At 41.3% G+C, this 13,990-nt stretch overlaps 1 protein-coding gene across 1 annotated transcript; it reads left to right on the top strand.

The window, feature by feature from the left end:
• Positions 1–2,837: 2,837 nt before the first annotated feature.
• LOC127136502 (uncharacterized) lies at positions 2,838–3,587 on the top strand. Its single transcript, XM_051063050.1, has one exon. The coding sequence runs from the start codon at positions 2,838–2,840 to the stop codon at positions 3,585–3,587; it is 750 nt and encodes a 249-aa protein (XP_050919007.1).
• The last annotated feature ends 10,403 nt before the right edge of the window (positions 3,588–13,990 follow it).

The raw sequence follows: 13,990 nt of genomic DNA on the forward strand, positions 1-13,990 counted from the left end.
GATAAAGGGTCAAACAATGCAGCTTATATATTTTAGAAAGTTCTAATATTATTGTTCAATCATCATCATCTAGTGAAGACTTTCATGACAACAAAAATCTATGGGATTTAAGCTGAAGGCATGATGGATGCTTAGAGGTTGTTTCAGGGCACTCTAATGAGTTTTGTAGAAGATAATGAATAAAAATGCATGTAACTACTGAGTTGTCATTGAGTTTTTGGTAGTTTGTGGGGAAACCCGAAAAACTGCTCTTTTCTTAAAACTTTGACAACATGACAACTTTGTCTTTCAAAAAATTTGAGATTGGTAACATATTTCTAGTAATAGCAAGGGCATATAGTTTTTTTTATTAAAAACAAGTTTGGAATTAGGTAAAAGACATGGAAGTAGGTTGATATGAATCAATTGATTTAATAGCTAAGCTTTGGCCATTGCCAATTTGTACTTTATCATTTCCAAGGTCGAAAAGTCTATTATGCAGAAAAGAATCAAAAGAAGTTAAGTGATATGAAGTACCTAAATCAACAAACCATGCTTGGAACTCTAAATCATTTGACATGGATAACTTTTTATTGTAGGCAAACGGATCCTTGATAACCATAATTGTAGTAAGACAATTTGACTTTACATGACCATTGGAAAAGTCACCTTTGTCTTGAGAGTTATCATTGGCATATGCATTATCTTGAACATATTACGTGCTTGATGAAATTGAGGGAGGGATTAAGTGTTCATCAAATTTGTCCCAACACTCAAGCACAACATGGGAATACTTCCCACAAATTTGGCAAGTTAGTCTTGAACCTGAAGAGCTCTCTCTATAGTGCCACGACCCTAACCAATATGACTTCATCCAGAATCATGAAATATATAACCACCACACAAAAAAACATATTCATAATGAGCTAGGTTAGCATAAACATTGGAAACTGAGAGCTATTATCTGATTTTATCGTGTAGAGCTTTATGTGCATACAGAAGAGCCTAAACATCTGACTTTATTGGAGGCTCAGGGCGAGCATATAGCCGCCTAACAAATGTAATTCTTTAGATGTCCATCAAGAACCATATAAATTTGGTCTTGCTCAGCGATTAGGTCATCGACGAAGAGTAAAGAATCAACAATATCTTTGATTCTAATGTTTCTTATAGAAATTCTTCTTATGATGCTAACTGAAATCATCAGGTATCATATCAGACACTTTATAATTAGCCATGTGATAACAAGAAATCGTATCGTGTTTTTAGGCTAATTTCACATGATATTCGTTTATGTTTTTATGAATTTATCGTCTTTTACTTCCGTTTTATTTGTTTTGCAGTTGTGTTAGCTGGGGATTTCGACAGACAGTTAAAAGGTCTTTGGAGATAGTAAGTCTTGAGGATAAGCAAGAAATGACTGTAGCGAAGCTGTTTTAATTCTCTTTGTGGGTAAGCGATTATTTGCTGTCGAAACCTGGAACTTAGAAGATTTTTTGGGTTTTTATAAAGCTCTCTTCGACATAGGTGTTTATAGAGTCGAGACTTCAAGCGAAGTATTTGAAATTTAAAACAGAGCCGTTTCGTCAGATCAACACGTGGAAACATCTAAGATATGCAACGCTTGGGAACGACGAACGTGTCAATCATACATGTAAAGGCCGTTAGGGTCGAATTACTATAAATAGGGATCTTAGTTTTAGATTCAAGGGGTGTTCAAAACAAATATACAGAAATTCATAAAATACACTCGAAGTACCGGAGCGAGAGAAAAGAGTTTTACGCTGAAAATGTATGTATGAAGAGCACCATAAGTTTCGTTCATGTTATGTTTTCATACCAATTGTTTAAATCAAAGTATTTTTACTGCCTTTATCCGTCGAATTGCCCTTTCTTTTCAGTAGTTTATCATTACTTTTCATTTCTGCATTTACATTCCGCCAGAATCTTCATTTCCAGTACTTTCTTAAAACATAGAGCATTTACTCTGAGTCATTTATCTTTACCTTTCCTAAGCCTTTTCACTATCTTTAAAACCTTTTAATACCGAGTTATCGTTATTTACTTTGTTCATAAAGTCACAAGTTTCACTTAGAATTGTTGTCTAAACACTTTTTGTCATTCACAAATTAGAAACAAACGTAACTATCAGTCAAATAACAATAATAACAATTCTTAAGACACATGTCCTAGGATCAATCTAGTCGATCCTGCGAGTTACCAAAAATATACAAATTTGGAAGACTAGCGGTTGTTTATCAGAAATCACTGGTAAACAAATTGGCACGCCTAGTGGGACAGTGTCAAAAGGATTGTTGATTACAACAGTTGTTTTATTCGCAAAATTGCCGTTATTCTTTTGGTTTAAAAATTAGTGTTGTATGATCCTTAGAAGTGGCAGGATAGCCAATAATTCACAACTTATAACCAATGGAAAAAATGCAAAAAAGATGGTTAATACAACCAGTCAAGGGGAACAATCCTCCCCTCGGGGAACGGGCACAATCGGAGCAAATTCGATTAACGTGTCCACTGAAATCCCTAATGCACAGGCCATACCAACAACTGGATCCATGGCCTTGCATAATTCGACAGTAATGCCTATCATATCAGGCGCGGCAGATATGCCTGTAGTTTCAACCCCTAGGCCACCAAGATTCGAAAACTTTAGGCCTGTGAGAGATTACCCTTATGGAATGCCATCAACTGCCATGGTAGGGCTTCAAAACAATTCTTCCATATATACTCAACCACATAATACAGTTATTTCGCCAATCTAAAATTCTGGATCCGGCATGAACCACATAGGTCAAAATAACCAATCACAAGGAATCCCCACCCTACTACCTACCCTTACAATGAATAATCAGGCAGCCTTTAGACAACAAATGGATGCCAGTAACCGTGATATGGTAGGAGTCTTGGCCAGAGAAATGAATACCATTTTCTCTCCGTTAATACAAAATGTGAATAGGACTAATACTGACAACGCCCAAACATACCAACAATTGTCAGCACAGATGGGACGCATAGCAGATTTTCTAGGCGCCCCACAACCTGCTGTTCGACGCAGGCCAAACCAAGTTATAATCCAGGGCGAGGAACCAACGATAGATCAGGTTCGACCACAAAGGCAAGCCCTTGACGAAAGAGTCATGGGGGCAAGATTGGAACAACAATCAATTCGACGGGAAGTCCCTGAAGAACAACCTAGGAGAGTGATAATGGTTAATAGAGACCAGGACGCAGACGAAGTAATTCATAGGGTTAGGCGGGAAAACATGATGGAAAATGACCTAACCAGTATGATAGAGAGAATCATGGCCCAGAATGGTCTAAACATAAGACTTCGATGGCCAAACTATTCTTCTCCCCTATCAGAGTATGTCCTGCAAACAGAATTACCAAGGGGTTGTAAAATCCCTAAGTTCACCAAATTCTCAGGGGATACTAGTGAATCCACTATAGAGCATATAGCCAGATACATGACTGAGGCGGGGGATTTGGCGAACAGTGAGAACTTGAGGATGAAATATTTCCCTAGTTCTTTAACAAAGAACGCTTTCACGTGGTTTACGACTTTGCCACCAAATTCCGTAGATGCTTGACCCCAGTTAGAAAGATTGTTTCATGAACAATTCTACATGGGCCAAACTAAGATAAGTCTTAAGGAACTAGCCAGCATCAAGAGAAAATTCACCGAACCTATATATGATTATCTGAATAGGTTCCACTTGTTAAAATCTAGATGCTTTACAATAGTACCTGAACACGAGTTGGTCGAAATGGCCGATGGGGGTCTGGACTATTCCATCAGGAAAAAGTTAGACACCCAGCATCTAAGAGACATGGCCCAATTAGCAGATAGGGTTCGACAGGTCGAATGCTTAAAATCTGAAAAGGCCAGAGCAAATAAGAATTATAAGAAAGAGAGGGTTGCTTATGTCGAATTCGAAGACGAAGAATCTGAAATTGCTGAATACCCCTATGGTCTTGAGGAATTCGAAGTAGATTTGGCAGAATTAAAGGAAGCACCACCCTACGCCTGCAAATTACTTACACCTTCGAATGGCAGAAATCATGTCGAAACTGAAAAGAACGATATATTTCCCAAAAAGACTTACACATTTGATGTTACCAAATGTGACGAGATCTTCGATCTATTAGTAAAAGATGGCCAAATGATAGTGCCTCCTAATACCAAGATTCCTCCGTTAGAACAATGAAAGAAACGAGGTTTCTGTAAATATCACAGTTTTTTGGGCCATAAAACTTCACAATGCTTTCTTTTCAGGGATCTTATTCAGAACGCAATCAGAGATGGCCGCCTCAAGTTCGCCGACAAAGGAAAAAACCAGATGAAAGTTGATACTGATCCCCTTAACGTTGCTGAGACCAACTATGTTGAGCCTGTCGAAATCAACATGGTTGACGTAAGGGAAGTGGAGGCTGCAAAAGCAACAGGAACTGGAGGCTACACATTGGATGGAAAGCAGGCTACCGATGGCCTAAGTAACGACGTTTCCTCTGGAGCCTCTGTCAAAAGCAAACAGGGTGCTAACGTCGAACCAAGGACCACTGAAGGTCTTAAAGGGAAAACAACCGAGGCTACTAAGGGCCTAAGAAAGAAGTTCGAAGCAATTTCAATCACTGATGACGCTAGTCTGGGCGTCAACATGGTAGACCTGAAGCAAATTCCCCCAGAAATGGAGGAAGTGGAGGAATGTTTGAAGATGGAGCAGGAAGGGATGAAGTTTGTCTATCCCAAAGCCAACGAAAGCCTACGCGAGTATCTCTGGAGATGTCACAAAAAGAATGCTGACATGTTGCTGTGCCTAAGATTCAACATTAGGATCTCTCGAAGGGTGGCTGAAGATTATGAGAGATGGCAACGAACAAAGACCGAGAGAAACTGGAGGAAATAAAGCCAATTGCAGAAGGTATACCCCACACCAGGAGAAAGCCTGTTGGGTTTCATCGTGCGCTGCTACAAATATGAAACGGAATGTTTGATGTGTCCCAGGTGTGGGGCAATGTACAATAGAGAATTAGCCGAAGCATTCGAAAGAATCCCATATGACCTAGGTTGGGACGGACATGGAGGAAATCCGAACATGTATAGCTTCGACAAGAGGGGAGCACCTAGGAGACCAGATAGCCCTCATCCAAGGGCGAAGAGAGTCATGTTTAAATTGCCAGCAGAAGTCCCTGAGGACAAGTGGACTCAGGCGGGACCAAAGAAAGGAAAATGGAGAAGTTTCGAAGATGGAGGAAGAACCTCGTGGGCGTACAGAAGACAATTTCAGGCATCCAAAAGAGAGGCTGTCAGGTTAGAAAATTACAAAGGAAAGAACCCTATGTCGAGATCCCAATGGAGAAGGCATCAAAGGATGAGGAAAGTAGAAAGAGAAATGAATCAAAGAGAAACAGGAGAGTCCAACAGCGTCAAGAATCCCCCAAATATCATGGATTCAACCAAACCACCCGTAGGAAGAAAGTTATTTCCAGATGAAAACATAACTCAGAAGGTTCAGAAGGAACAAGCGAAAGAAGAAGAAATGCTCACAGATGATTTCGAGTCCGATGGAGTGTCTTCCGTGAATATGAATTGTAACATGGTCTCAGTCTTGCCGCACGAGTATAACCAGGAAACAGAGGTTGAAGATAATGAGGAAGCGGACGCTGTAGAGATGGCAAAGCATCAACCAGTGTGTTATTATGTTCTGAACAGTGGTGCTGTCGAAGAACAGAATGCTATGTTCGAAAGGCCACACCAGGGGATGCAGAGTCACCTCAAACCCCTATACATTAGGGCCAAAGTTGAACAGGTGGGAGTGAATAAAGTCTTGGTGGACGGGGGAACAGCCGTTAATTTGATGCCCCAAGTCATGTTGAAAAAGATAGGGATGTTCGACATTGACGTCAAACCTCACAACATGGTACTGCCAAATTATGAAGGAAAGATAGGACAGACGTTGGGCGTCATACAAGTGGACTTAACTGTTGGGTCAATCACAAGACCAACGATGTTAATGGTAATACCTGCAAAAGCAAATTACAACTTACTACTGGGGAGAGAGTGGATACATGGAATATGAGCGGTCCCTTCGACTATGCATCAAAGAATATCTATCTGGAGAGAAGATGGCGTGGTAGAGAATGTCGAAGCCGACCAAAGTTACTTCAGGGCAGAAGTAAACCATGTGGACAAGAGAAACTTTGACAGAAATTTGGCACACATAAGACCGTGTTACCCAGCGGAAGAAGGCTATGCCCCAAATAAAAATGCCTTGTACTTTTTGACTCTCCACCCAAATGGCTTCCAGTGGGATAGAGAGATTATGGGAGACCCAAAAATAGGAGAATCATCTGAGATACGGACAACAGGCTGGGATGAAAACCTGTACTATGACTGAGTCTTCTTTCTTCGAAAAGATTTCGACCTACATGGCTGAGAACAAAAGACAAGCGGCTCTCGAAGCCGAGATAACAAACATGGCTAACAAACCCACATATAGTGAAATCTGTAATACAGGACCAAGGGAATTCTTTGAACCAAAACCCCCTGACGAACAAGTACCTGCGGAACCAGCAGAAGAAAGGTTGGACGCCATCTATGACGAAGAGCCTCTGGGATTTGAAAAAGATCCAGTAATGTCAAGTGCAAAGATGTTAGCGCAAGATCCTCTCGAAGAGATTGACCTCGGAGATGGAAGTGCAAAAAGAATTACCTACATCAGCGCTAAACTGGACCCCAAGTTGAAAGTGAGAGTGATTGAATTACTAAGGAATAACAAAGATTGCTTCGCTTGGGATTACGACGAGATGCCTGGTTTGAAGAGGGACCTGGTCGAATTAAAGCTGCCTATAAAGGATGGCAAGAATCCCATCAAGCAGACTCCAAGAAGATTCGCACCAGAAATCCTCACAAAGATAAAAAAAGAGGTCGAAAGACTTCTTCGTTGCAACTTCATCAGGACCACAAGGTATGTCGATTGGATTGCTAATATTGTCCCTGTTATCAAGAAAAATGGCTCTTTGCGAGTATGTATAGATTTTCGTGATCTAAATGCAGCAACCCCTAAGGATGAGTATCCAATGCCTGTGGCAGAGATGTTGGTTGACTCAGCCGTAGGCTATGAGTATCTCAGCATGCTTGATGGATATTCTTGCTATAACCATATTTTCATCGCAGAAGAAGATGTTTCTAAAACAGCTTTTCGATGTCCAGGGGAAATAGGCACTTATGAATGGATAGTCATGCCTTTTAGCCTAAAAAACGCTGGGGCAACATACCAACGAGCAATGAACTCTATATTTCATGATTATATAGAGACATTCATGCAAGTATACATAAATGACATTGTGATAAAATCTACGTCGGATGAAGACCATCTATCCCATCTCAGCCAATCATTCGAAAGAATGAGAAAACATGGCTTAAAAATGAATCCTCTTAAGTGTGCATTCTTTATGCAGGCTGGAGATTTCCTGGGCTTTGTAGTCCACAAAAAGGGGATAGAAATCAATCAGAACAAGACGAAGGCTATTATGGAGACCAAAGCACCATCAACCAAAAATGAATTGCAATCATTATTAGGAAAGATAAACTTCCTAAGAAGATTCATCTCGAATTTAAGTGGTCGAACTTAAGCCTTCTCTCCCCTTCTGCGCCTGAAACAAGGCAAGTTCGAATGGAATGACGAACACCAAGAGGCATTCGACAAGATCAAACATTATCTGACGAATCCTCCTATCTTGGCACCACCGTGTGGAAAGAAGCCTATGAAACTGTATATATCAGCTTCCGACACTACCATAGGTAGCATGTTGGCGCAAGAGAATGAAGATGGCGTCGAAAGAGCCATTTACTACCTTAGTAGGGTTTTAAATGATGCAGAAACTAGATACACTTCAATATAAAAGTTGTGTCTCTGTTTGCATTTCTCTTGTACTAAACTTAAATATTATATAAAACCTATTGATTTATACGTCTCTTCGCATTTTGATGTCATCAAGTATATGTTATCTAAGCCAATAATGCACAGTCAAATTGGCAAATGGGCTTTAGCGCTCACTGAATACTCTTTAACCTTTATACCTTTAAAGGCAATGAAAGGACAAATAGTATCAGATTTTATTGTAGACCATGCACTGGTCGAAAATCCTCAATTTCAAGTTGAGTTAAAACCTTGGAAATTATTCTTCGACGGTTCCACTCATAAGAATGGAAGTGGGGTTGGGATAATGTTAATTTCTCCTGACAGAATTCCAACAAAATTCAAATATAGAATTGAAGGTCCCCTTTGTTCCAACAACGAAGCAGAATATGAAGCTCTTATTGCAGGACTTGAGGCTTTGTTGGAATTGGGGGCAACTAGGGTCGAAATTAAAGGAGATTCAGAATTAGTAATCAAGCAACTGACGAAGGAGTACAAATGTATAAAAGAAAATTTGATTATTGTAACACCCCAAAATTTGCCCTCCTCATTCATGGATTCATTTAGCATTTCATATTGCATTTCATCATGTCAATCAGAACTAGATCCAAAAAAAAAAAAAAACGAAAAAAAAAAAATATAATTTTTTACAAAAAAAATAAAATAAAATAATAATAATAAAAAAAATTTTAATTAATTAATTAATTAATTAATTAATTAAATAAATAATTAAATAAATAAAATATAATAAAAAAAATTTGGACTTGGGTCTCTCTCATTTGAGCCCACAAAACCATGAAATTCAGTCTATAAATACCAAGGCTTCACTTGAGAGAACACAGAACAAAGGGGGATTTTGAAGAGAAGCAAAATACTCTGAGGTTTCCTTGGAACAAAACCCTGAGGAAAAAGATAGTGAGAGAAGACCTAACGGAGTTCAGAGCAGCCTCCAAACCCCGAAGGGAACTCAACTACACAGAATCACCTCTGCCTCACATAAACCCTGAAGATTGTTTTGTAAACCTCACGGGTGCAACTCAATTTCAATCAAGCTCTCCAATCAGGTTTGCCATTATTCCCATTACCTTTGTCCATGGGTTTAATATGTATATGAATGTATAAACAATGCCTTGAATGTTTAACCGTTTAATTTCTGAAATGTATGCCACAGGGTTTGAGTTTTTTGAAACCATACTGTTGATCATGAAAAAAATGCTTATGGTGTTTCACTAACCCTTTTGTTGAATTTTTGTGAGGGCTCACATGACTTTTGCAGGGATAACTTGCGTGGTTTCCCACTTTATTTGTGGGATAACCCCTGGAGGTTCATTCCGATTACCTGTACTGACTCACTTTTCTTTGATGGCATTAACTTGGAAGGATCTCAGGGTTTCCCATTCCTCTAATTGCTGTTACTTCGGATCTTTATCCGCGTGGTACTTTTACATTTTTCCCGCATTTTACTGCTTTCCTAGCTGGAAGACCTCGATAGGAGGCAACGTTTGAGCCCCTTGGTGGCATTTTACTTTGAGATACATGTTTTGTGTTTTGTATTCATATCCCTGCAGGTAGCGCGGTTCCTTCGTCAAGGACTGCCCTTTTCTGCCCTTGAGCATCCCAAACCCTAACCCTTTATTGATTTTTCTTCTCCTAAAACCCAAAACAACGCGCTAACTCCTTCTACTACAGGCGAGTAAGTCTCCAAAGGTCGAGCATCCGGTAGATTGCGTAGTGACGCCGTTCGTCCAAAACCCAATCCATAACCCCGTAGTTAGCCGAACTACGTTTTGCTCTGATTCTCAGGCCAGATGAGATACGTAGGCATAAGACGCGATGTCTTAGCGAGCACACATCCCCCCAACCCATAGGTCAGCCGAGCTACGAAGACTCTGATTCTCGTATTCAGATGAGATACGTATGCAGTGGATGCGACATCCGCGTGAGTCCTTTTCCTTTAACCCTTTTTTAGTAAATAGTACATTAGATAAACCCATACCCTTTAGACAAGAACTACATAAGTGGATCCCGTAGAGTACTACGGATGCGTAGGGGTGCTAATACCTTCCCTTCGCATAACCGACTCCCGAACCCAAGATTTGGTTGCGAGACCCCGTCTTGTACTTTCCTTTTTCAGGTTTACTTCGAGCGTTTCCTTTCCCTTCTTTGGGATGAATAACGCACGGTGGCGACTCTTCTGTCTTTTAATTTCGCCGGTTGTTTTTTTTTTCGCACTGTATTTTTCAGGTTACGACAGCTGGCGACTCTGCTGGGGAACATAGAAGTTGACCTCTTGCTGGTCCATCTTCCCTAAGCGAGTCCCTCCTAGCTTTTGTAGTTTGTTTATTGGGTGTTCATGCTTTTGTACGGTTATTTATTTACCTGATTTACCTTATTGCATTGTGTACATATCATTGCTTTATCTGTTGGCTGGCTATGGTTGCTTGGTGATCTTTGTGAGATGAGTTCTATACCCGAACTCGAGTGCACTTAGGATAGGAGAATGGCATAGTCCTGTCGACTTGTGTGGAGTTATTCCTTAGCGAGTTGACTTGCAAGCCCATTCACTTGGTGGAGGTCATGTTGAGATCAATAATGTCACATAAGTAAGTTGTGGTTAGACATTACTTGTTCCAATATAGACCTTAGAAGCCGAGGACCTTAGTTTACCAAACCCATCTTGGCCTATTCGTAGGACGTAGTGCGAAAGTCGTTCAAGTGTAAGATTTGATACGATTGTTACGCGATACTACACTCATAAGAGTCTCTCTTGAGAATATTGTTGGAATACGAGTAGTCGTTCCTCTGATAATATCCGAAAGATGGGATTATGACTATGGGAACCTTTTGTAGAACATGTTTGGCAGGTTTAAACCTTAGTACACTCCTTTTGGGTGGTTCTTAACCTAAACTCCATGCTCGTGACTTGCAACAAACCCTTGATTCATGGTTAATCCGATCAGGTATCCTTAATATCAATGGAACTCGGGTGGTGATAAGATGTAAACCATAATCCACCAAAATGGGTGGTTGATATTAAGGATAACATGATCCATCCCATGACCTTTGTGTGGTGTGCTCTTAATTTCTCTCCAGACAGTGCAACCTGACAAATGTTCAAGCAGATACATCAATTCTGATTGACAGGCCTTTGCATTGCATAACATCATCTGCATATTTGCATCCAACATCTCATGCTTATTCATTTGCAGGGTATTCCCTTTCAAAACGGGGGTGCCTTAAAACTGAACAAGCAGTGCATCGCATACCATGCATATTAACCCTTGTCTGTTTTGCAGGTGTCACCGCAGTGTCTAATGTTTGTTCCCTGTATCAGGCAGTTATTGGTCCCAAGCGAGTCCACAGGTACCCGACAAAGGAAAATCGTCCACGACTAGCGATGGACCAAATACAGAAAGAGCTGGCTGATATGCGTGAAAGGATGGATCAGTTCATGACATTGATGACTAGTATGGCAGAAGGCCAGGCAAAGCTGAGGGAATTGGTTGAGCAACCGAGGCCCGATCCAGAGGTGGAAATACCAAGTGCTGAGGGGAACCCTGGTAACCCTGGTAACCCTGGGAACACTGATAACCCTGTGAACACTGGTAACGCGGGTAACGCAAATGCTGATGGAAACCCGGGTAATGTTGGCAACACAGGGAATGTTGGGAAATGGTATTGGCGGAAGGTACAATGTGAATCAAGGAATTCAGATTAACGGGCACCCCGCTACTAAAGATTATCAGTGTGATCAATTTTCTTTGCACGACGAGGCCCTCGAGATCACTCGCCGTATGAATGAGCTTGCTGAGAAGCTCAAATCTTTGGACTCTCAAAATTCCTTAGGCTTTGATGTCACAAATCTTGGTCTGGTTCAGGGAGTAAAGATTCCTCACAAGTTCAAACCCCCTACTTTTGAGAAATACAACGGGGCTTCTTGCCCACACACTCATCTCCAATCTTATCTAGGAAGGTTGGGAGCTCACACGGAAGATGAAAAGCTGTGGATGTACTATTTTGAAGACAGTCTAACTGGAGCTTCTCGTGAATGGTATTCTCATTTGTCTCGTACTACCATCAAGAGCTGGAAAGACTTGGCAGAGGCTTTTGTCAAGCAATATCAATACAACTTGGACATGGCTCCAAATCGGACCTTGTTGCAAGGTATGTCTCAGACTGCCAAGGAAACCTTTAGAGAGTATGCTCAGTGTTGGAGGCAGATTGCTGCGTCCGTCCAACCCCTTATGTCTGAAAGGGAGATGGCGGACATGTTCATGAACACTCTTCAAGGCAATTATATTGAGAGATTGGCTGCTTGCCCGTCAATCAGCTTTGCAGAGATAGTAATTGCTGGAGAAAGAATCGAGAGTCTGTTGAAGATGGGCCGAATTCAAGACAATAGTGCTTCCAACTCATCAGGTCCCAAGAGACTGTTTGCTGGTAACGGTCAGCGAAGAAAAGAAGGCGAGACAAGCGCTGTGTATACCGGCAGAGGCAGGGGTAGAGGACGCCCTAATTATTATCAAGATCAAGTGGCCGCAGTCACTATTCCAACACCTGTTCCTCAACCGCAATGTCATCCGCAACAACAACCCAGGTACAACAATCAACAACAAGGAGGTAATCCGGGTCAGCAGAGACACTATCAACAACGTCCAAGGCAGACGGACCGGGTCATCGAGCCAATCCCAATGCCTTATTCAGTATTACTTCCCAAGCTGATTGACATGAATCTGGTTACGTTGAGAACTCTGGCTCCACCAACCGATCCCAATAATTTGCCTAGAGGTTATGATGTCAATGCCAAATGTGCTTTTCACTCCAACGCACCTGGCCATACTACAGATAATTGCAAGGCTCTCCAGTTAAAGGTACAAGATTTGAGAGATGCCCAGGCTATCAATTTTGCTCCGGTGCCTAATGTTATCCAGAACCCGATGCCGGCTCACGGCAGGCAGGGGATTAATGCTGTCGAAGTGGTTGAAGCTGGTAATGCCCAAGGCTGGGGCAAATTTGTGGAGCCAGTCATCAAAGAAGACAAGTTTGGATTGGGGTATGCTCCGGGATCTCAGAAGAATGAAGCCGGTACTTTCTCCAGCGGGGGTTTGGTTTCTCCCCACGTCGTCAATGCTGCAAATGAAGACAAGGCTGACAGCGACTGTGACTTAGATAGCTGGATTCGCCCGTGTGTCCCGGGAGAAAAGCTCGACAATTGGTCGTCTGAAAAAAACCGTTCGGGTTACTCTACTGAAAGAGTGATTTTTATTGTTTTCCTTTATTACATGCATAATAAAGTCTTACACTTTGCCCAAGGTGTAACGGCTCATTTCTAGGGCCATCCATTTAGTTACGTTTCGCAATTATTTTTATCATCAATAAAGGACGGCTTTTGCAAACAATTTTGTGTTCTCTTTCTTTCAGTTTTTTTTACTTTTTACCAAAAAATGGCAATGTTTCTTTTTTCGTTTTTCCTTTCTTTCAAAAAAAAAAATCTCTCATTCTAAGGTAAAGCATGATCCTCCATCATGCAGAGCCGACCACCCGGATCTCACTGCTAACGACACTGCTATGGCCAAGTATGACTTCGACAATCCTATCTATCAAGCCGAAGAAGGGGCTGAGGAAGATTGTGAATTGCCTGAAGCGTTAGCCAGATTGTTGAAACAGGAGGACCGAGCTATTACACCTTATCAGGAGGTGGTTGAGACCATCAACGTTGGTACCGAAGACGACAAGAAAGAGATCAAGATCGGGGCCAGGCTACAGGCCGAGAGGAAAGACCATTGATCATGTACTTGACTGTGTTAGAAAAGTCAATGGGTTGTGTGCTCGGTCAGCATGACGAGTCAGGTCGAAAAGAGCATGCAATATACTACCTTAGCAAAAGTTTACCGACTGTGAACAAAGATACTCATTGCTCGAGAAAACTTGTCGCGCTTTGGCATGGGCTGCTCGCCGACTAAGACAGTATATGTTGACTCACACGACTCTATTGATATCAAAAATGGATCCAGTCAAGTATATTTTTGAAAAGCCAGCACTTACCGGAAAGGTTACTAGGCGACAAATGA

The sequence above is a fragment of the Lathyrus oleraceus genome, chromosome 4 (genome assembly GCF_024323335.1).
Source record: "Lathyrus oleraceus cultivar Zhongwan6 chromosome 4, CAAS_Psat_ZW6_1.0, whole genome shotgun sequence".
Classification (NCBI taxonomy): domain Eukaryota; kingdom Viridiplantae; phylum Streptophyta; class Magnoliopsida; order Fabales; family Fabaceae; genus Lathyrus; species Lathyrus oleraceus.